Source organism: Microcebus murinus, chromosome 19, assembly GCF_040939455.1.
Source record: "Microcebus murinus isolate Inina chromosome 19, M.murinus_Inina_mat1.0, whole genome shotgun sequence".
In the NCBI taxonomy this organism is placed as follows: Eukaryota; Metazoa; Chordata; class Mammalia; order Primates; family Cheirogaleidae; genus Microcebus; species Microcebus murinus.
Window position 1 is genome coordinate 20,696,628 of NC_134122.1, and position 22,236 is coordinate 20,718,863.

The 22,236-nt window shown below is 49.0% G+C and overlaps 2 protein-coding genes, 1 long non-coding RNA gene and 1 other non-coding gene across 6 annotated transcripts in view; 1 reads left to right on the top strand and 3 right to left on the bottom strand.

Moving 5' to 3' along the window:
* Positions 1–8,730, bottom strand: SPNS1 (SPNS lysolipid transporter 1, lysophospholipid). 3 transcript variants are annotated; one of them, XM_075995201.1, is made up of 13 exons: positions 8,592–8,730; positions 7,696–7,987; positions 7,533–7,598; positions 5,059–5,195; positions 3,946–4,097; positions 3,784–3,850; positions 2,886–3,031; positions 2,262–2,417; positions 1,755–1,944; positions 1,369–1,434; positions 1,067–1,165; positions 569–740; positions 1–345 (listed from the first exon to the last, which is right to left on the bottom strand). In XM_075995201.1, exons 1-13 carry the CDS (start codon positions 8,637–8,639, stop codon positions 251–253), a joined length of 1,686 nt encoding a protein of 561 aa, XP_075851316.1. In that variant the 5' UTR covers positions 8,640–8,730; the 3' UTR covers positions 1–250. The 3 variants fall into 3 exon arrangements, with proteins under 3 accessions (XP_075851316.1, XP_012614396.1, XP_075851317.1); XM_012758942.2 differs by lacking the exon at positions 8,592–8,730 and adding an exon at positions 8,225–8,340; XM_075995202.1 differs by lacking the exon at positions 8,592–8,730 and adding an exon at positions 8,225–8,339 and having other exon boundaries at positions 7,696–7,900.
* Positions 2,516–2,661, bottom strand: LOC142862491 (small nucleolar RNA SNORA57). The gene has a single exon (XR_012913577.1). It is a non-coding gene; the product is annotated as a small nucleolar RNA SNORA57 (small nucleolar RNA).
* On the top strand, positions 8,607–21,004 carry LOC105868293 (uncharacterized). The gene is made up of 2 exons (XR_012913493.1): positions 8,607–8,686; positions 15,913–21,004. It is a non-coding gene; the product is annotated as an uncharacterized LOC105868293 (long non-coding RNA).
* NFATC2IP (nuclear factor of activated T cells 2 interacting protein) overlaps positions 17,751–22,236 on the bottom strand; it is a 13,769-nt gene continuing 9,283 nt past the window's right edge. The window contains exon 8 of the mRNA XM_012758944.3: positions 17,751–19,789. Coding sequence (XP_012614398.1) covers positions 19,631–19,789 — 159 coding nt within the window. The 3' untranslated portion in view covers positions 17,751–19,630. The remainder of the gene's footprint in view (positions 19,790–22,236) is intronic.

Consider the following 22,236-nt stretch of genomic DNA (forward strand, 5'->3'; position numbering starts at 1 on the left):
TTGGGGTCTGGCTACAAATTTTATTCCATTACAAATAGCACCGAGCTCCTGGGGCTGCCCCTGTGGAGGGGATTCCACTCCTGGACCCCCACCTCCTCCCCTGGGCTGCCTATGTAGTGTCTGGGAGCTGGGACACAGCCCACGGTCCCTCCTGGAAGCCGGGCCAGGCCAAACGTTTAGGTCCATGCACCCTGTGGGGCAAGCCCTGGGCCACTGCTGACAGATGTATACACAGGTATCCAACAGCCTCTCAGATGAGTACACTGGACACAGGGACCCGGGTGGAGCGGCCTCGCTGGGGCACCACGATCCGGTCATCTGCGGGCCCTGCCTCGGGCAGCAGACCTGCGGGGGAAGGGTCAGAGCTGGGGCTGGATGGACAGACACAAAGCCAGAGCAGGGACACGCAGATGTTGGAACACAGATGGGGCAGCAGCAGAGAGCACCAGAGCTGTGGACCCAGACAGGCCCAAAGCTGAATAGAGGGAGAACTGTGGACTGAGGGACATAGACAGACAGACAGACAGGCAGCACCGAGCAGCTGGGCAGGGTGCAGCCTCCAACTGACCCTGCACGTGCAGCTGGGCCCGCCGGCGGTCGCCCTCAATGAAGATGGCGGTGCCCAGGAAGGCCGCACCGCCCAGCGCCCCGACGAAGGCACAGAGCATGAGAGAGAACTGCAGGGCCCGGAACTCGGACAAGAAGGAGGGGGGCCAGCCCCGGCGCAGGCGGTCAGAGATCTGCGGGAGGAAGGGGACAGGAGAGTCAGGGAGAGACCCAGGGAGGAGCCCCCAAACTCCAGGAAAAAAGGAAAAGGGAGCCTGGAAAAGGGAAGACAGTTTGGACCGGCAAGGCAAGGTCTTCTCTGGCCTCATGGGTAGAATCTTCCAAGACAAAATCCTCGCCCTCCAGCTGAGGACGGTAGGTGAGCACAGGAGACACAGATGCCTGAAAGGGGCCAGAGCTTCCGACGTGGCCAGGCTCAAGCCACTGGCAGCGGCAGGAGTGCCCGTGCCTGGTCCCCTACCTACTCCCCATCCCATCCCGGCCGAGGGGCAGTGCTCACCAGGCCAATGAGGTAGGGGCTCCCAGCGTCACCCAGCAGGTGGGACAGCACGATCTGGAAGGCCTCGGCGGTGGACCGTCGTGTGGGGATCACCACGTACTAGGGGGAGCAGGAGCTCAGTGGGGCTCACAGGAGCAGGGGCAGGGGGCCAGGTCGGGGCCAAGGCTGGGGTCAGAGGTGTGACTGGGGATGAGGTCACAGGGCAAGCCAGGGCTGTGGGCCGGAGCCTGCAGTCTAGAGCGGGTGAGTGAGGCCTCCGGAAGTAGGCTCTGGGCTAACCACGGAGCTGCCCAGCCACTCACCAGCAGGATGTCAGCCACGATGGCCCAGTTCATGGACAGCAGCGTCTCTCCAATAAAGATGAAAATCTGGGGGACGGGAGTGGGTAGGATCTTATCACAACAAGGTCATAAACAGGTGTGCACCCATCCCAGGCTCCTCTATTAACTCATTAATCATCACCATACCCCTGTGACACAGGTGCTACTATTACCCCCATTTTAGATAACAAAAGTGAGCACAGAGAGGTTAAGCGGTTGCCCGGTGTCACAGAGCTGATTCAAAGCCAGGCATTCCACCGAGAGCAGGCCTGGAACAACCACGCTGGCTAACGCCAGTCCTCCCCAATACACTGTTCCTCCCCACCCCGGACCCAGACCACCCCTCTTGTCACCTGCCGACTACTCACATAGGTGGCTACGATGCTACCGCGGGCGCAGGCAAGGGACAGGAAGAGGAATGGTGCAGAGCCCAAGAGGCCAGCGGCACAGACCAGCGGGTCTGCCCGGGGGTTGGAGCGGCGCAGGCGGCGGCTGATCTCCACGCCCAGGCCCACACCCAGGACCCCGGTCAGGCAGGTGATGAGCCCAAAGATGAGACTGGGGGATGGGGAAGGGGTATGGGGGCCAGTCCTGCCTGCGCAGCCCCCAGGCTGGCCCCCATGGCCTGCAGAGGAAGACGGCCCATCCCAGCCACCCCCACAATCGGGTCCATCCCGGCACAGCACCCCGAGGTCACACAGCCCTGAGATGCAGGTGTTATCCCATCACATGTTTCCCAGACCAGGAAACAAACTCTGGGAGAAGACGCAGCGTGTGGAGTTGGGATTGGACCTCCGTGCCTGGGTGTGAACCACAGACCCTCTTCTTTCCATCCCTGCCATCTGCAAGCCACCTAGCCCAGCCGCCCTGGGTACCTGTCAGAGGAAGAGCAGGAGTCTCCAGGAAGGCAGGGTGGGGTCTCCCCCAGGACCACCCGGGAACGAAGCAGGAATGCGGGAGCCCACAGAGCCAGGGAGCCCGTGACAAAGGCCACAGCAGTGAATCCAAGAGAAGACAGGATGAAACTAGGACTGCAGAGAGTTGGGAGGGCGGAAGTCAGACTCCATGGAGGTGTTGAGGCAGGAGGGGCCTCTCTCCTCCTTTCTGGCCTATTTTTGTTTTTCTTGCCCAGGATCCTAGCACGTGAGGATAGAACCAGCAGATGGGAAGCCACCAACATTGACAGCGTGACCCTGAGGGGGCTGGAGCCCTTTCCCTCTGCCTTTGTACATAGCAGGGAGTGGGACCACATGCCCAGTCCCTGCCAAGAAAAGGACAGTCTAGCTTATTTTAGTAAGGCCAGAACACTGAAGGCTGTCCTAGCTCCCAGGATGTGGGCCTGTAATTCAAGAAGCTGGCACAAGGGGGCAATTGTGACTGATTCCTGGCCTTGGGGTGGGCCGGTTGGCAGAAAACAATGAACATGGCCATGGAAATCTCAGATGTCAGGGACTTCCTGGGGGACCTCAGATGTTGGTCTAGGAAGGGACTAAACTCACTTTCTCGCCAGAGCCCTCAGATCTGCCCACCATGAGGTGGGACTCAGGGGTGGCGAATCAGAGTGGCGCTCCACAGCTCCCCTCGGTGGCTCCCGTACTACCAGGAAAAGCAGCAGAACAGCCACCACTCCTAGACCTGGTGTCACCTGGGGAGAGAGTTGGCTTCAGGACAGGCAGGCACAACCCCTGGAGCTGGGGAGAATGAGGGGGTAGAGACAACTTGGGCCCAAAACCTCAAACACCCATGTGCCTGCTCAAACAAGCTGACCTATAATGGGGGTGTTGCTACTAGGGGCCACCATATTTTTGTAAGCCTAACTTTGCTTCCTTTTTGGTAACTGCATCCTAATTTTCATTTGGAAAACCACTCCCCCAGCTTCTCTCAACCCACATGGTTCAAGCAGGATTCTAGGCTTGGCCAGTGAAAGTGCTGCCACCAGCCCAGCCTCGATGACTGATTCCACAGCAGGCATGCGAGCCACACTCATCTAATCAGACACTGTCCCAGGACTACAGCTCAAGGATCCGAGATGCTGATGTTTCTAAATGGGAAGATAATTATTTGGAGCTTCACATGCTTGAGAATAAAGGTAACACAGAGGAAAGTAAAGCTGAGAAGAGGACGATTAAATTCCTGTGATGGTGTGGAAGCCTGGATCCAGCTTTACCTGAAGCTCACCCTGGGACTTTCCATGAAGAAAGCCAATACAGTCCCTTTTGGGGGCTTACAATGGGTTTCTGTCACCTGCAAGCAAGAGTTCTGTCTAGCACATGGCTTCATGGTAAGGGTGGCCAGGTTCCTGCAGAGGGAGCACGGCCTCAGAAAGGGGGTGTCTGAAGGGGAAAGGGGGATCAGTGAGAACATCGCTGACCTGCCCCAGGCCATGACTAGACTCACCCTCAGAGCCCAATGCCAGTCTCCGGCCACATCCTTTACTTTGGAGCCTGCAATGTAACCCAGACCACTGTGGGGGGGATGAGAAAAAGAGGTGACAGCCAGTCAGTCAAGTCCCCCATGCCAGGCCCATCTGCCTCCCCACCAGGCCCAGGGACCCCTCACCTGCCCACCGGGATGGCGAAATAGAACACGCTGAGCATTCGACTCCTCTGGTCGGCCACAAAGAGGTCAGCGATGAGTGTGGGGGCGATGGTGGAGTAACTGGCCTCCCCGACCCCCACCAGGCCCCGGGTCAGGAGGAGCAGCCAGAAACGCTAGGGAACGAGACAGGGAGAGGTGGCGCCCTGCCCTGCAGCGGCCTCCCGGGCCACCTCGCCAGCCGGCTCCGATGAGGCAGCAGGGATAGCAGGAGAGGCCTGGATTTTACAATTAGACAGACCTGAGCTTGAATGCCGGCTCCACCACTGACTAGCTGTGACTCTGGGAAAGTAACTTAACCTCTCTGAGCCTCAGTTTCCTCATCTGCAAAAGGAGGATAACGACTTATTCACATAGCTATTGTGAGGATTGGATAATAAGAGGTCTAAATAAGACACTCTGGTGGTGAATAACAATTCTAGGTGGGAGATGATTTCTCTACCAAAGACACCTGAAGCTAAGGACGGGTACACCACCCATGCAGGGCCCGGGGCTGAGGACAGAGTGCACAGTGAGAAGTGACAGAGGAGACTTCAAAGGAGCAAAGAAGCACCTGCCGGGGAGGCAGGAGGAAAACTGGAAGAGTGTGGCATCATATAAATTAGAAAAGAGTTTCAGGAAGGAGGAAGTGGGTCAATAGTGCCAGAAGCTCCGGAGATCTATCACCAGGAGGCCACTCAGACTCTGGAAAGAGCAGGGTCACAGAGCAGTGGGTGCAAGGATGTGAGCGGGAGGCGAGGGAGGGATCCAGGGGGCCTTTCGGGAAGCCTGACCAGGAAGGCAAAGAGGGAGAGAGGGACAGAAAGGATTTTGCCATGGCAGAGAAGCATAGAGTCTAGGTATGGAGTGGAAGGAGTAAGTGGTCAGAGGAAGAGGGGATGATGGACAAAAGGATCTAGAAGAAAAGGAAAGGGGGTAGGGTGGGCAGATTAACTCAGGCTAGGAGGGGGTATAAGATGGCATTGGCTAAGGACACTGCAGAGGTCTCCAGGCCCAGTCTGAAATGACTCCCAGGAGCAGCGGCAGAGACTGGGGGCGTGGGGGCAGGTAGAAGCAGGAGCCAGCTTGGGGCCTCACCTCTCTGGGGATGAAGGATGACCCCAGTGTCACCAGGGACCAGAAGGCAATGCCCCCGCACATGAGATACTTCCGATTGTACCTGTCACCCAGGTAGCCAAACACAGGTGCCAACACCATGTAACTGGAGATGAACACTGGGGGGAAGGAAAGAGTCACAGCCCAGCCCCAGTGCCCATGCCCCTACCCCGCCCCCAGCTGGAATGACTAAAGCAAAGAGACACCCACCCTCTTCTCCCTGACTGCACATAACCCCCATATCCCAACCCTGAAACCCATCAGAGCTTCCTGCTAGGGGAACAGTCCAGCCCCATCTTCAACGTCTTTCCACACCTTCCATTGTAGAATGGATGGTCCTGCTGACTTGTCACTTCCTCCCACCTAAGAACAAACTCCAAACACCGTAACTATGGCCCACAATGCCCTTTCCAATCTAGCCCCTGCATACCTCTCCAACCTCAGGGCCACCCACTTTCCCTTCCTCTCTCTGCATCCCAGTAGCCCAACTGCCAACGTCAATAAAATCTTTGGGGTTCGGGCAGCTGCTGTACCCTCTGGGACATTCTCTCCTCTCCCCTGAGCTTTGCAGAACTTAGCTCCTTCAGGTTCCAGCTCAGATACCTTCCTAGCCCTCCACATATCTGGTCCCTCTCTACCACATATTTACTCTGTTTCCTTTTACACAGCACTTATGACTATGGAAACTGTTTCTTTTTTTTTTTTTTTTTTTTTTTTGAGACAGAGTCTCATTTTGTTGCCTGGGCTAGAGTGCCATGGCATCAGCCTAGCTCGCCTCCTGAGTAGCTGGGACTACAGGCATGCACTGCCATGCCTGGCTAATTTTTTCTATATATTTTTAGCTGTCCAAGTAATTTCTTTCTATTTTTAGTACAGACAGGGTCTCGCTCTTGCTTAGGCTGGTCTCAAACTCCTGAGCTCAAACGATCCACCTGCCTTGGCCTCCCAGACTGCTGGGATCACAGGCGTGAGCCACTGCGCCTGGCCGAAACTGTTTAATTTTAATTGAGGGTTTTACTGACTGTTGCCCCCTTATGCACAGTGGAACGTCGACTCCCAAGGCAAGGACCTTGCTTATATTGGCTATGACTGCGCTTCTATCGCTTAGCATATAGCCTAGCACAAAACAGGTGCTCAATAAACATGCTGAATGAAAAAGTGAATAAATGGGGCTGCCTAGAATGGTCTGCTTCTTCCCTAATTCAGCAGCTCTTCAGAGGTTTGCAGACCTTGCCCTCTGATCCCATTCGCATTGCTCCACACTTCCCCCTAAATACCTCCAGTTCCTCATATGATGGCCCAGAACTATGGGGAGAAAAGAATACTGCAAGACCTGGTTTCAAATTCCTATTCTGTCTCTAACTTGTTGTGGACCCTGGGAAAGTCTATTTTTTTTTTTTTTTTTTTTTTGAGACAGAGCCTTACTCTATTGCCTGGGCCAGAGTGCCATGCATCAAGCTAGTTCACAGCAACCTCAAACTCCTGGGCTCAAGCAATCCTCCTGCCTCAGCCCCCCGAGTAGCTGGGACTACAGGCATGCACCACCATGCCTGGCTAATTTTTTCTACATATTTTTAGTTGTCCAGCTAATTTCTTTCTATTTTTAGTAGAGATGGGTCTTACTCTTGCTGATCTTACTCAGGCTGGTCTTGAATTCCTGACCTTGAGGGATCCTCCCACCTTGGTCTCCCAGAGTGCTAGGATTACAGGTGTGAGCCACTACATCTGGCCCCTGGGCAAGTCTTAACTCTTCTCCAAGCCTCAGTTTCTTTACAAACTGTAGATAACACTACCCACTTCCTCTATAAAATAGGAATAATAACGCCTATTCCTCAGCTGATGCAAGGATTAGAAGAGACAGGCATAAAAGGTATTGGCAAAGTCCTGTAGTTGTTTTCATCACTTACTCCAGGGCCTGGCATAGTGGGTTCTCAGAAACGTTTGAGAAATGAACAAAGGAGGGAAGGAAGGAAGAGAGGACATGGCTCTGGCTTTGCCTCTCCTGCAACCCAGATTTCTGAACAAGAAAAAATTCCCCTCTGGTCTAGACACCCTCTCCTCCCATTATTTATTGGGTGCCTACCATGTGCCAAACACAGCACTAGGCACTTCAAAGGCATTTCATTTAATCCTCACATCAGCCTTACGAGATGACCTGTGTTACTACTAGTTCCATCTCATAGACAAGAAAAATGAGGCTTAGAGAGGTTGAGTGCCTTGCCTACCCTGGAACAGTAAGGAAGAGCTGAGATTTAAACCCAGGTCTGTCTTCACCATTAGCTAAACTGACTCCCTCTTTAAATGTGGTGTCCTGGCTAAACAGAACACGCACAGAGCAAAATCAGAGCTATCACCTCCCCCAGCTCTGGCCACTAAACCCCATTAATGAGGCCCCAGGCAGGACAGCACATGGCCCCAGTTGCAGTAGGAAAGGAAGCAGAGCTGCCTCTACTCACCGGTCTGGATGAGGCCAGAACTGCTGTCTCCGATGTTGAAGAACTGCTCAATGTCCGGAAGGACACCTGGAAAGGAGACTCAGGGATAGGCCGGCGAAGCAGCTCCATCCACGGGACCCCCTTCCTTTCTCCTGGTTATCTTCCTCCCAGAAGTTTCACCTACCAGCCACGGTGAAGCGGTCCATGTAGTTCAGTAGGTTGATGTAGCACAGCACGGCCACTATGAGAGCCGAATGGCCTGGAGACAAGCCTGTGATGCGCTGCAGCCCCTCCCGGTCCGGGACCTCAGGCTCTCCGGACTTCGGGTTCCCCATGGATCCTGGCAACCCCGGGGTGCCGGGCACCGGCCGGTCGTCCGGGTCATCCGCCTGGCTGAGGAAAGGCGCAGTGTCGGACCCGGCCATAGTCCCGGGGGACCGCGCCCGCCCGCGCTCCGGTCCCACCGACGATCTCACCTGCAAAGAGAGGAAGGTGGAAAAAGGAAGATGGAGGGAGCCCAGGCGAGGGGAGTACACCCGGAGACCCGTAGGAGCTGGCCCTGAAGCACAGAATACGGGTGGGAAGGGACCCGGGCCCTGTCACGCCTCCCCATCTCAGTTGACACACTGCGCAGAGGCGGCGTGTGGAATTCAGGTGACGTCGGGCACTGCGGAGGACGCGATCCCCCATCCCACGTTGAGGCCACCCCTCACCCCAGGTAGGAGCCCACTGCAGTCGCTGTCGCTCAGTCCTGGCGCTGCACCACGGCAGCCGCCATGTTGGCTTTGAGCCGGTCATGTGACACCGGAGCCGGCGGGAAGGTGTCCCAGCCAACAAGCCCCCCACACGTGACCGCCCGCCCGCCTACGGAAGCCTCTTGGGCATCTTGCCGTGCTCCCGCGTCACGTGACTGCCGACCGGTCGCCGGGGTAACCAGTGACCTGGTCCCAGACCCTGCAGCCCGGAAGCCCCAGCTGGCTGGGCGCCAGCGCAACCCGGCCGCTCTCCCCGCGGAGACCTCAAACCTGAGGGGCGTCCCTGACGTGGCGGAGTCGCCCATCCCTTCCGCATCTCACTCGCCTTATCTGGAACGCCCACTTGGCGGCCTGCTGGATCCAACGAGATCATGAGATCTCAAAAGGCTTTGGAAATAGTGCATGTCTCTAGAAATGCCCGTAAGTAGTCCTGCCTCGCGGAAATCCTTCTGTCTTCCTCCTCGTGTCCGCTCGGCGGCCACTCAGTAATGTTGAATGAATGAAGGTTGGGCCGGGGCCCCCTTCCCTCTCCTCGGACTCCCCAACCCTGAGTCCCCGAGCCTTCAGGGGGACGCTTACTAACCACTTCCGTAGGAGCGTGACTATAGTCCACGGCCACAGATGAGGCGCGCAGCGATATAGCCGTGGTAGGAAGGCGCACAGCCGAGTGTCGACATTAGTCTATAATTTTTTTTTTTTTTTTTTTTTTTTTTTTTTTTTTTTTGAGACAGAGTCTTGCTTTGTTGCCCAGGCTAGAGTGAGTGCCGTGGCGTCAGCCTAGCTCACAGCAACCTCAAACTCCTGGGCTCAAGCGATCCTTCTGTCTCAGCCTCCCAAGTAGCTGGGACTACAGGCATTCGCCACCATGCCCGGCTAATTTTTTATATATATATCAGTTGGCCAATTAATTTCTTTCTATTTATAGTAGAGACGGGGTCTCGCTCAGGCTGGTTTTGAACTCCTGACCTTGAGCAATCCGCCCGCCTCGGCCTCCCAAGAGCTAGGATTACAGGCGTGAGCCACAGCGCCCGGCCTTAGTCTATAATTTTGAATTGACTTTTCATTTATCAAATATTTCATTTATCAAAATAAAATTGTGAACATTTAAAAATACCGTAATGAAAACATATATGTATATGTTAGCTGTTCTGATTTACAAGTAAAGCCGCCTGTAAAGTAAAACAAGCTTTCAGTGCTTTAAAGCTTTCCTCATCACACAAGAGCAAAACGGATTCGTCGTCAATGCACAGCACAAACTGTCCTGCGGACTATGAGTGCCGGCTGTGGGCAAGGTGTCGCTACCGGTGAGCGCCGGACCAAGTGGACATTATATATTTATTGAAGGAAGCGTCCCCACCGCTGGGCAAGTTTTCCTCACTCCAACCCTGTGCGCCCTGGCGCCCTCCTGTGGTCGCGTGTGGGGCAGGCAGGGGCTCAGGAGACGGGGCACCAAAGAGTGTCTGGGAGTGGTTCTTTAGTGGCCGGCCCTTCCATAGTCTCCAAGCTTATCTAGTAAACAAGAAGCAGTCTAAGAAAAGTTAGTGTAGTTACATGCAAATGCAGCTGCAAGACCCCTCTTCCAACCAGAACTCTAAGCCCCTTTACTGAAATTCTGGAGTTTCACGGAGACAGCATGGGACCCTCAAAATGCCTTATTAGAAACGATTTTGAGTCCTGAATACTCCTGGTTGTTGTTGCCCCCAGGAGATATCTCTTGTTTCAGAACTTTAAGCCTGGTCTCCCTTGGTGGACAGGGAGAACTTCAGATTATAGTTATTTAATCCCCTCCATAAAACAGTATTGAACAGCTACTATTAATATGTGCCTGGCATTTTGCCAGGTGTCAGGCAAAAGCTGACTTAGTCTCTTCTTTCTTGGAGTTTATCTGGAGGAGACAGTTATCAATACACATGTAAAATTGCACTTGTGAAATGAAAAGGCAAGTCACAGATCAGAAGAAAATATTTGCAAGCATGTATCTGCTTAAGGACTTGTATCCAGATATGTAAAGAACTTTTCATGAGACTGTGCATGGTGGCTCATGCCTGTAATCCTAGCACTCTGGGAAGGCAAAGCAGGAGGATTGCTTGAGGTCAAGAGTTGGAGACCAGCCTGAACAAGAGTGAGACCTTGTCTCTACCAAAAATAGAAAAAATTAGGTGGGTGTAATGGTGAACACCTGTAGTCCCAGCTACTCGGGAGGCTGAGGCGGGAGGATCGCTTGAGCCCAGGAGTTTGAGGTTGCTGTGAGCTATGATGATGCTGTTGCCTTCTATGCAGGGCAACAGCAATACTCTGTCTCAGAAAAAAAAAAAAAAAAAAACTTTTCAAACTAAATAAGACAAAAACACAATTTTTTTTTTTTTTTTTTTTTTTTGAGACAGAGTCTCACTTTGTTGCCCAGGCTAGAGTGAGTGCCGTGGCGTCAGCCTGGCTCACAGCAACCTCAAACTCCTGGGCTCAGCAATCCTACTGCCTCAGCCTCCCGAGTAGCTGGGACTACAGGCATGCGCCACCATGCCCGGCTAATTTTTTGTATATATATTTTTAGTTGGTCAATTAGTTTCTTTCTATTTTTGGTAGAGACGGGGTCTCACTCAGGCTGGTTTCGAACTCCTGACCTTGAGCGATCCGCCCGCCTCGGCCTCCCAAAGTGCTAGGATTACAGGCGTGAGCCACCGCGCCCGGCCCAAAAAACACAATTTTTTAAATGAGTAGGCCTGGCGTGGTGGCTTACGCCTGTAATCCTACCACTCTGGGAAGCCGAGGCAGGTGGACTGTTTAAGCTCAGGAGTTTGAGACCAGCCTGAGCAAAAGCAAGACTCCGTCTCTACTAAAAATAGAAAGAGGCCGGGCGCGGTGGCTCACGCCTGTAATCCTAGCTCTCTGGGAGGCTGAGACGGGCGGATTGCTCAAGGTCAGGAGTTCGAAACCAGCCTGAGCAAGAGCGAGACCCCCGTCTCTACTATAAATAGAAAGAAATTAATTGGCCAACTAATATATATAGAAAAAATTAGCCGGGCATGGTGGCGCATGCCTGTAGTCCCAGCTACTCAGGAGGCTGAGGCAGGAGGATCGCTTGAGCCCAGGAGTTTGAGGTTGCTGTGAGCTAGGCTGACGCCACGGCACTCACTCTAGCCTGGGCAACAAGTGAGACTCTGTCTCAAAAAAAAAAAAAAAAGAAAGAAATTATCTGGACAACTAAAAATATATATAGAAAAAATTAGCCGGGCATGGTGGCACATGCCTATAGTTCCAGCTACTTGGGAGGCTGAGGCAGGAGGATCACCTGAGCCCAGGAGTTTGAGGTTGCTGTGAGCTAGGCTGATGCCATGGCACTCTAGCCCAGGCAACAGAGTGACACTGTGTTTCAAAAAGCAAAAAATAAATAAATAAAATGAGCAAAATATTTGAACTTTCTCCCTAGTGGGGGCTTTGGGGAAAAGGAAGATTTAAACAGACATTTCACAAAAGAAGATACATGAATGTCCAGCAGGTAAATGATACCGTTTGTCATTATGGAAAATACAGATTAAACTCACAATTAGGTATCACTATACTAGAAAAGCTTTTTTAAAAAACTTGACAATACCAAATACTGGAAATGATGTGGAGCAACTGGAAGCCTCGTACAATGTTAGTGGGGATGCAAATGGTGCAGCCACTTTGAAAAACAGTTTGGAAGTTTCTTTAAAATTTAATACGTACTTCCCATATGACCCAGCAATTCTACTCCTGGATATCTGTTAGCGTATGAAGTCTGTATTTGAGGGAGAAAGAATTTTCAGACAATGATTAGGGTATACAGAAGTAAGAGTTTATTTGTTTTCCCAAGAAAGAAATAAAGGGGGAGAGAGAGGGAGATAAAGAGAGAGTGAGGCCAGGCGGTGGCTCACCCCTGTAATCCTAGCACTCTGGGAGTCCAAGGCGGGCCAATTACTCAAGGTCAGGAGTTCGAGACCAGCCTGAGCAAGAGGGAGACCTCATCTCTACTAAAAATAGAAAGAAATTAATTGGTCAACTAAAAATATATAGAAAAAATTAGCTGGGAATGGTGGCATATGCCTGTAGTCCTAGCTACTCGGGAGGCTGAGGCAGGAGAATTGCTTGAGCCCAGGAGTTTGAGGTTGCTGTGAGCTAGGCTGACGCCATGTCTCAAACTAAATAAAGAGAGAGGAAAGAATAAAGGGAGGAAAGAAATGTTGGAGGGTGAAAAAAGTTACTTGGTGCTTTTAAAGAGCAGAATTTTTTTTTTCTCTCTGCTTCAGGGGACTGATAACAAAAGCTGTGAAGCTGCTGTCTTGGCTTTTTCTGTTTCTCATGTAGCAGATTGATAGCAGAAATTAATTTCTTCTTGATAGCAGAAGGCATCTGGTACTGTCTCTTCTTGAGGAAGCAGGGGGCGTTAACACTCCTGTCCGCTCAGGAACTTTTTCAAGGCTGTTTAAACAATACTCAAAAAAAGTTTTTACAGGCAGTAAATTTTTGGTGATGGTCCATTCAGATAGTCTATCCTTTCCTCCCTTTCCCAGAAACTTTCTTTGCTTTTGGAATGTGAATTGACCAGCTCTGTCGAATGTTAATGAGGATTTATACCTTCTTTTGTCTTCTCAGCTTCTTTCAATTGCTAGGTAAACATCTCTGTAGGAGAGATATTTATGTTACTAACCTCAGAGGAAGGGTTTATGCTATTCTAAGTGGCTACCAGTTGGAAATTTATTTTCTCATTACCCCATTAACAAGACCCTTGGGGCCGGGCGCAGTGGCTCACGCCTGTAATCCTAGCACTCTGGGAGGCCAAGGCGGGCGGATTGCTCAAGGTCAGGAGTTCAAAACCAGCCTGAGCAAGAGCAAGACCCTGTCTCTACTATAAATAGAAAGAAATTAATTGGCCAACTGATATATATATAAAAAATTAGCCGGGCATGGTGGCACATGCCTGTAGTCCTAGCTACTCAGGAGGCTGAGGCAGTAGGATCGCTTGAGCCCAGGAGTTTGAGGTTGCTGTGAGCTAGGCTGACTCCACGGCACTCACTCTAGCCTGGACAACAAAGTGAGACTCTGTCTCAAAAAAAAAAAAAAAAAAAAAAAACAAGACTGTTCTATCAGTATCCACCAACGAGAAATGAAAACATATGTCCAGGCCAAGCGTGGTGACTCACACCTGTAATCCTAGCACTCTGGGAGACTGAGGCAGGAGGATTGCTGGAGCTCAGGAGTTCGAGAGCAGCCTAAGCAAGAGCAAGACCCTATCTCTACAAAAAATAGAAAAATTAGGCGGGTGTGGTGGTGGGCACCTGTAGTCCCAGCTACTCGAGAGGCTGAGGCAAGAGGATCACTTGAGCCTAGGAGTTTGAGGTTGCAGAGAGCTATGATGATGCCACTGCATTCTAGTCAGGGTGACAGAACGAGACTCTATCTCAAAAAGAAAAGATAAAAAACATATGTCCAAACAAAAACCCATATATGAATGTTCATAGAAGCATTACTCAGAATAGCCAAAAAAATGAAAAACACCTACATCAACAGGTGAATAGTATAGCCATAGAATGGAATACTATTAATATTTAGCAATAAAAAGAAATGAATTACTGATATGAACTCAAAAACACTGTGCTAAGTGAAAGAAGCCAGACACAAAAAACATTGTACTGTATTATTCCATGTATATGAAAATCTAGAAAAGGTAAAACTAAGGTGATAGAAAGATTAGTGGTTGCCTAGGGGCAGTGGAAGGAGGAAACTTCTGCACACCAGTGTATGTGTATTATACTAAAACTCATTGAACAGTATTCCTAAAATGAGTGACTGTTTAGGCTTGTTAATTAAACTACAAGGCCCGGCGAGGTGGCTCACGCCTGTAATCCTAGCACTCTGGGAGGCCGAGGCGGGTGGATTACTCGAGGTCAGGAGTTCAAAACCAGCCTGAGCAAGAGCGAGACCCCGTCTCTACTATAAATAGAAAGAAATTAATTGGCCAACTAATATATATAGAAAAAAAAAATATATATACTTCTGTGCTGCAGCAAAAAAGAAAAAACACAAAAAAGAAAAAAAAAATAGCCGGGCATGGTGGCGCATGCCTGTAGTCCCAGCTACTCGGGAGGCTGAGGCAGTAGGATTGCTTGAGCCCAGGAGTTTGAGGTTGCTGTGAGCTAGGCTGACGCCACGGCACTCACTCTAGCCTGGGCAACAAAGTGAGACTCTGTCTCAAAAAAAAAATTAAACTATAATAAGTGAAAAAGAAAAAGCCTATGTCCAAACATGGTACCACTGGACATTAATAAAAATAAAACTTTCTGGGTATAAAAGCAAATATTATAATGCTAATTGGTTTTGCCAAATGGGCAAAATATTAGGCTCTTCTCTAAGTACAAGTGTTTTTTTAATTTGATGGATCTCTTGATTAAAATTCCCTTAAGTTCAGATAAATATGTCTGTATAGGCCTAATTGGTTTAAAGTGGAGCCCAACTTTTACTGTATTTGCTTTGGAAATTGTGATTCATGAAATCTAAGCACTTGTGAAATTTCTTCAAAAAAAAGTCCACCTGTGACAAGTGCCACAAAAAAAGTTCAGCACGTAGGTGTTTTAAAACCTGGTCAGGGAGGGTTGGAGTGTCTCTGGGGATGTGGTTCTTGAGCTCAGACTAGAGCAGGAGCAATAATTACACCAAGGGGGAAGGAAGAACATTCCAGGTGGAGGAGAAGAGTGTCTAAAGGCCCTGTTGACAGAAGGAAGCATGATGAACACAGGATCTGAAAGGAGGTCACATGGAGAGTGGTGAGAGAGGGAAGGAGACTGCTAGGCTGCGCTAAGCCATGGTAAAGCTTTCCTTCATTTGAAAATCAGATTTGCATTTGAGAAGATCACTCTGGCTGCAGCAGGGAAGATGGATTGGAGGGGCCAGAGGGGAAGTAGAGTGATCTGTGAGAAGGCTGTGGCACTAGGTGAGGCTGCAGGCAGTGGTGGCCTGGCCTGGGGTGGGATGGAGTGTTCCATGAAAAGGCCATATATGCAAAGTGACCCCCAAATGTTGAAAGGAGCTGAGAAACCAAAGAAGGAGGTGGACAATCCAATGTGTCAGTACAGGGTGATTTATTAGGGGAAACTCATGGACAGAAGCATGGTCTTCGCTGGCCATAAGACAAGTAGATCTCTGCACCACAACCCCCAGATTCAGAGCTTATATCTTGAGGGGAAAAGTATTTGTGCTCTGGAAGGAATGTGTAGGTGGCTATGGGTGTCACAGCCTATGACACATGTAACAACATCAAGGGTTGTTTTGGAGGAAAAGCAAAATTTACTTAGAGTGAATAGGGTTTTCCTACATAAAAAGTAACACATCAACTAGACATTTGGAGGCATTCCCAGACTCAGGGTTAGGTCAGGTGGATTAACATTTAAAAATAAAGTCACTTTTGTCCCCACAGAGAGGGACGGAAGAGAACTGATCTGGGAGCGAGCTGGGCAGCTGACTGGGTGAAGGGGGATGAGAGACATTGCGAGTGAAGCTTTTCCAGCTCGTGCAATGAGATGTATGGTCATGATATACTTTGAGAAGCATTATTCAGAATAGCCCCAAAATGAAAAAAAACCTGCATGTCTGTCAACAGGGAACTTACTCATTCAACAAACATTTGTTAGGTATCTATTGTGTCAGATACTGAGCAAGGGATCTTCGAGAAGAACAAGAGTGTTTGTTTTCAAGGAGCTTATGTCTAGCAGGGAAGCAAGGTCTGGACAAGCAGGTGAGTGTGCTGTGCTAGCCCCGTTCCATGTGATGTGGGACACACAAGAGGGTGTGATCAGTCCTCTGGCAGGGCTCAGGGAGGGAACTGACCCCTGAGTTGGAGGGCATAGCAGGGGTGGACATGGGAGATCATAAAGGGATATAGAAAAAAGGGAAAATGGCATCTTGCTACTCCAGGTGGGGTCAGCTTCGTCATACCACCTGGGAGCTTGTTAGAAATGCAGCATCTCAGGTCCCACCCCAGAGCTGCTGATGCAGCATGTGCACCTGACCAATCCCCAGACAACTTGTGTGCACATGCAAGCGTGGGAACTGCTGAAGATTCTTCCTCAGCCGTTTGTCAGGCCCACCTGTGTCTACACCTGGCTCTGCAGTGCATGGCCGTGTGGTCTGGGGCAGGCTAATTCATCTGAGCTTCTGTTCCTCTTCTGTAAAATGGGAATAACAACACCTACCTCGTAGGATTGCTCTAAGGATGAATGAGATGGTGAAAAGTGACCAGCTTGGTATATGACACCCAGTAAAAGGCTCATTAAAGTTTCAAAGGTCTCCAGGAGAGTTTTAGAAAGATCACCCAATGTAAGTCTTTTAGATATGTGAAAGAATGAACTCTCATCATAGAAGTGCAAATTCTTTAACCATAAGTAGTTTTTCCCATATCCTGCTAAGTTTGAAGAAGGTATGGGGAAACTGGAACCTTCTTGCACTTGCTAATGGACTTACAAAGGGGCCCGGCCACTTTGCTTAGCAACCTGACAGTATTCAAGAGAAGCTGGGTAGGTGCACATTCAACTAATGACAGGTAGTTTTTCTCCTGGATAGAAACCTCTGAGAAAAATCTAACACAGGTACCCAAAGAGGAACAATATGAGAGTGCTTGCAATAGTGACATACTGGGTTAGAACTGGGTTGGTTACAAGTGACAGAAACTCTAAAGTAACAGTGATTTAAACACGACAGAAGTCCCTCTTTCATATAAAAGCCCAGAGGGCAGCACTGCGTGGCTGGTGAGGTACTACATAGTGGCTGAGGCCCAGGCTCCACCTCTCGTGTCCTGCCCTACATGGCTTCCATTTCTGAGGTCACCTCACATCAGTAGGGCTCCTCCACTTCCAGTCAGCAAGCGAAGGAGGGGGACACATACTGCCCGCTAGGGACACTGGGAAGTGGTGCCCTTCTACTTACAGCAGGAGCCTGAATGGATACTTGTCTAGCTCTGACAGAGGGTAGGAAATACTGTCTTTATTGAGTGTTTCTGTGCTTCACTAAAAACCATGGGTTCTAGGGCCAGGTGCATTGGCTCACACCTGTAATTCCAGCACTTTGGTGGGCCAAAGCTGGAAGATCACTTGAGGCCAGTTCAAGACCAGCCTGGGCAATATAGTGAGACCCCATCTCTACAAAACAATTTAAAAATTAGCCAGGCATGGTGGCTCATGGTAGTAGTCCCAGCTACTCAGGAGGCTGAGGCAGGAGGATCACCTAAGCCCAGGCGTTTGAGGCTATAGTGAGCTATGATCATAATACCACTGTACTTCTAGTTTGGATGACAGAGTAAGACTTTGTCTCAGAAAAAAAAAAAAAAAAACACCAAAGAGTACAGGTTCTAGTACCTTAGGAGAAAGAACAGATATAAAGGAATAACTCATGGTCTCTGCCACAAAGATATTACAGGGGAGTCATATGAAGGCCACAAACACAGAAATCCTCAAGTATACACAAGTTGAATGTATTCGCATTTATTCTGTTGAGATTGAATACATAATTTTAATGTGTTCAAACTTATTAATGAACATAAAAGAACTGAAACAATGGACAGCTATACCATATTCTGGATTATTGAAATGTTATAAAATTCAAAGGAATGCCACATTCCAATAAAAAACATTTTTTAAGAAGTTGATATACTATTGCTAAAATTAGGCCACATATCCGTGGAAGATTAATGGCTTTTTTAGTAGACAGTACTGAGAAAACTGGCTCATTATATGGTAAAAAATATAACATAGATCTCACAAAGGTGCATTTCAAATAGTTTTAAAGTGATATTCAATGTTTAGCAACTAGTATAGCCTGACACCAAACAAACAGAACAAGTGACCACTCAGAGCAGATGCAGCCAATGCACCACCCCAGGGGGCACTAGCTGGACTTCAGCTCTATTTAGTGGCCTCCACTAAAGGAAGGAAAAACTAATGAGCTAACAGAAGAAAATGCAAAGTACCTTAACAACTTTTAAATAAGAAATCAGAGACCAACAAACTTTAAGACAAAATAGTTAAATCATCTACATTAAAGAATTTCTGTTAGGTGAAGGACAACCTCAGATACACAAACAAATTTCCATTCCAAGAGTTATTTGCAGTCGCCCAGGAATATACTAGCAACTCCTGAGAATAAACCAAAAATGACAGGAAGCCCCTCAGGAGAAAATGAGCAGGTCACAGAAAGAGAAACTAGAAAGGCTGACAGGTGAAAAAAATCCCACAAATTAACGGTGATCAGATGAATGTACATTAAAGCACAGTGCCCTTTTATACCCATCAGACTGGTGAAAATTAGAAAGTTGGGCAATGCCAAGTGCCAGTGAGAAAATTAGGAGAAAGAAGCCCTAAGTGCGTCAATCACTATTCTAAAGAAAAATTTGGAAAACCATAGAGAAATTAACCTACATGGCCTGTAATCCCATCCTGGGAATGTATGCCAGAGAATTTTTCACCCGATCACGGATAAAAGAATGTTTATCGTGGCCTTGTATATGGTGCCAAGGAGTTGGAGGCACCCAGGTGTCTGCCACTTAAGGCAGTGTGTGTAAATGCAATCAATGCCACAGTGGAGTACCACGAGGCAGATTAAACCAATGACCCATGTCTAGAATAGGCCAGGATAAACATTCTTTTATCTGTGATTGTGTGAAAAATTCTAGATCTTAATGCATATTGAGGGCAAACAATACAAGTTCTATTGCACAACACCGCTATGTGCATTAAAAGCATATATTCACACATAAAATATTGTATTTTACATTCATATTCAAAGATAAGTAACAAATGTATTAATTTGAGCGCTTAAAGACAGAATGTTGTGAAGGAAAGGAAAGCCATAAAACCAGAGAATCCTTGCATGGGACCATATTCCCAAGATCCAAAATAAAACAACTAAATGTGCTCAGCTATGCCTTGAAGGCATGCACCAGGAAGAGTACACTAAAAGGATGGCTCTAAAGGGTCCTTGAGGAGAGGAAGATGCCCAGGGCTAAAAGTCCTATACCTCTGTCATTCAAAAGAGCATCCCAGAAGCTGCTTATGCTTAAGCCAATGGGTGTGTGATCATTTATTTTCCTGAAAGCCAAGGAACCACCCAGTGTATGTGCCTCAAATAAACATCACTCCTAACTCCCAAATGAGACTAACAAGCCACCCAGGGCAGCAACAACAACCACACAACTAACCAAGTAGTTAACGGCTTGAAACCAGGGTCAGCAGGAGAGGGGGTCAAAGGTCACTCCTTGATTTTGCTTCAGCTAAAAGCTACCTTCCACCCGAGCTCCTGCCAGCCCTGTGAGATGTTCTCCCCAAGTCCAAGCTGGGTCTCCAAACAGGGTGTGGAGTTTCAGCCCCAGACCTCAATGAGGTCCCCAGATTCCATGCCCAGATCAGCCGGTAGCTCTCTGCCTGAAAGCTTTGTCCCATCGAAGAAGAAGGAGAGCTTGTGTCCTGACAGTCCCATGGCCTTCTCATAGTGGGACATGAGGATCTTGAGAGGAGAGTCCTGGAAGGAGAGAAAAGTGGATGTGAGAATATGAATGGAGGGGCTGGGAAGATCCTGCAGGGACAGAGAACTTGGGACAGAGAGGACAAGGGGCCAAATCAATGCAGCCAGAGCCCCACGGGGGAAAAGTGAGTGAACTAAGAAGCCAGCACAGCACAGCACAGCACTCTCTGGGAACCAGGAGGAGCCCCTTCACCCCTCTGGGCTGCCTGTTCCTCAGATAAAGTGGGGGCCTCAAGCCCAAGGTTCGGGGCGTAGGATCTGAGTTAGGCAAGTTCTTCAAGTTTCAATCTCCTCACCTATAAAATGGAAGCACATATCACAACAATGAGAGTGAGGCAGCCAAGCTGGAGACCAGGCCCTCCTGCTTACTAGATGTGTGACCTCAGACAAATGATAGTGGTTGAATTGTGCCCTCCCAGCCTGCAAAATGATACCTTATGAAACACAAAAGAAAAAGATACCTTGTGGTCTTAATCTTTGGTAAACGTGAACAAGACTTTATTTGGAAATAGGGCCTTTGCAGATGTAACTGAAGTTAAGATGAGGTCATGCATGATTAGGATGGGAGCTAATGCAATGGCTGGTGTACTTGTAAAACAGACGCAGACAGGGACACACAGGGAAGAGCCATGTGATGACAGACGCAGCCTGGAGTGATGCAGCTGCAAGCCAAGGAGTGCCAAGGGCTGCTGGCCACTATCAGAAGCTAGAAAGGGATAAGGAAGAATTCTACCCAGAGTCTCAGAGGGACCATGTGATATTGTGAAACATGTATCTGGTCTTCATACATTTCATGGTATAAAATTCCTAAACTTTTGGAATCTTCAAAGTGTTGTGTCTTTCTGGATGCTAATGGGTTGACTGGTGGTGGGTAGCCCCTAGGTAGCTTTAGGATGGGGGCTGGCCAATGCTAAGACCAAGGCAGGATTTGAAGGGGACTTTTAGCCCCACCCCCATCCTCCAGACAAGGAAGAGGGGCTAAAGGCTGAGCTGATCACTAATGGCCAGTGATTTAATCAATCGTGCCCACATAATGGAGCTTCCATAAAAAAAAAAAGGACTAGGTTTGGAGAGCTTCCCCATATTTGTGGGGCTTGCAATTTGCATGGGAAGTGGTGGCGCGCCAGTCTTGTGGGAATTAAGACTGCACTGTGTGTGGTCTCATGCCATCTCCAGGTAGGCAGTGTCAGAATTGAATTAAAAGGAAATATGGTATCCCCTACAGAATTGATTGCTTGCTTGATGTGCGGGGGGGAAAACTCACACACATCTGGTGTCAGAAGCGTATTTTGAGAGTATAGAAAAAACTGAGCTTTTTTCTCCTGTGTCATAAGAAGCCATGACCTTGCTGACACCTAATTTTAGACTTCTAGAGACAATGAGACAATAAACTTCTGTGGTTTTAACCTACCCAGTTTGTGGTACTTTGTTCTAGCAGCCAAAACACAGAAGTAGGGTGCTTCTGTAATAACTACCTAAATGAGCAGTGGCTTTAGAATTGGATAGAGGCTGGAGGAATTGTGAGGTGCACATTAGAAAAAGCCTAGAGTACGCTGAAGAGACTGTTGGTAGAAATATGGACATTAAAAGCAATTTGGATGAGGGCTCACAATGAGAAGAGCTACAGAGAAAGGTTCTATGGTCTTAAGAGAATATAAATATTGACTCACACCTGTAATCCTAGCACTCTGGGAGGCCGAGGCGGGCGGATTGCTCAAGGTCAGGAGTTCGAAACCAGCCTGAGCAAGAGCAAGACCCCGTCTCTACTATAAAGAGAAAGAAATTAATTGGCCAACTAATATATATATATAAAAATTAGCTGGGCATGGTGGCGCATGCCTGTAGTCCCAGCTACTCGGGAGGCTGAGGCAGAAGGATTGATTGAGCCCAGGAGTTTGAGGTTGCTGTGAGCTAGGCTGACGCCCTGGCACTCACTCTAGCCTGGTCAACAAGCGAGACTCTGTCTCAGAAAAAAAAAAAAAAGAAAAAAGAAATATGAACGTTAAAGGTGTTTCCAGGCCAGGCGCAGTGGGTAGCTCATGCCTGTAATCCTAGCACTCTGGGAGGCCGAGGCGGGCAGATTGCTCGAGGTCAGGAGTTCGAAACCAGCCTGAGCAAGAGCAAGACCCTGTCTCTACTATAAATAGAAAGAAATTAATTGGCCAACTAATATATAGAGAAAAAATTAGCCAGGCATGGTGGCGCATGCCTGTAGTCCCAGCTACTCGGGAGGCTGAGGCAGCAGGATTGCTTGAGCCCAGGAGTTTGAGGTTGCTGTGAGCTCAGCTGATGCCACGGCACTCACTCTAGCCTGGGCAACAAAGCGAGACTCTGTCTCAAAAAAAAAAAAGGTGTTTCCAATGAGGCCTCTGGTGGAAATAAGGCATATATTATTGGAAGCTGGAGTAAAATGAGCTGATCCTTGTTATAAAGTGGCAGAGAAC

Coding starts and splice junctions, on each gene's coding strand:
- SPNS1 (XM_075995201.1), bottom strand. CDS start 8,639: ATGATCTCGTTGGATCCAGCAGGCCGCCAAGTGGGCGTTCCAGATAAG. Junction 2,418..2,885: donor CTGAGGGCTCTGGCGAGAAA/GTGAGTTTAGTC, acceptor AACTCTCTGCAG/TCCTAGTTTCATCCTGTCTT. Junction 1,435..1,754: donor GTAGCATCGTAGCCACCTAT/GTGAGTAGTCGG, acceptor CCCGTCCCCCAG/ATTTTCATCTTTATTGGAGA.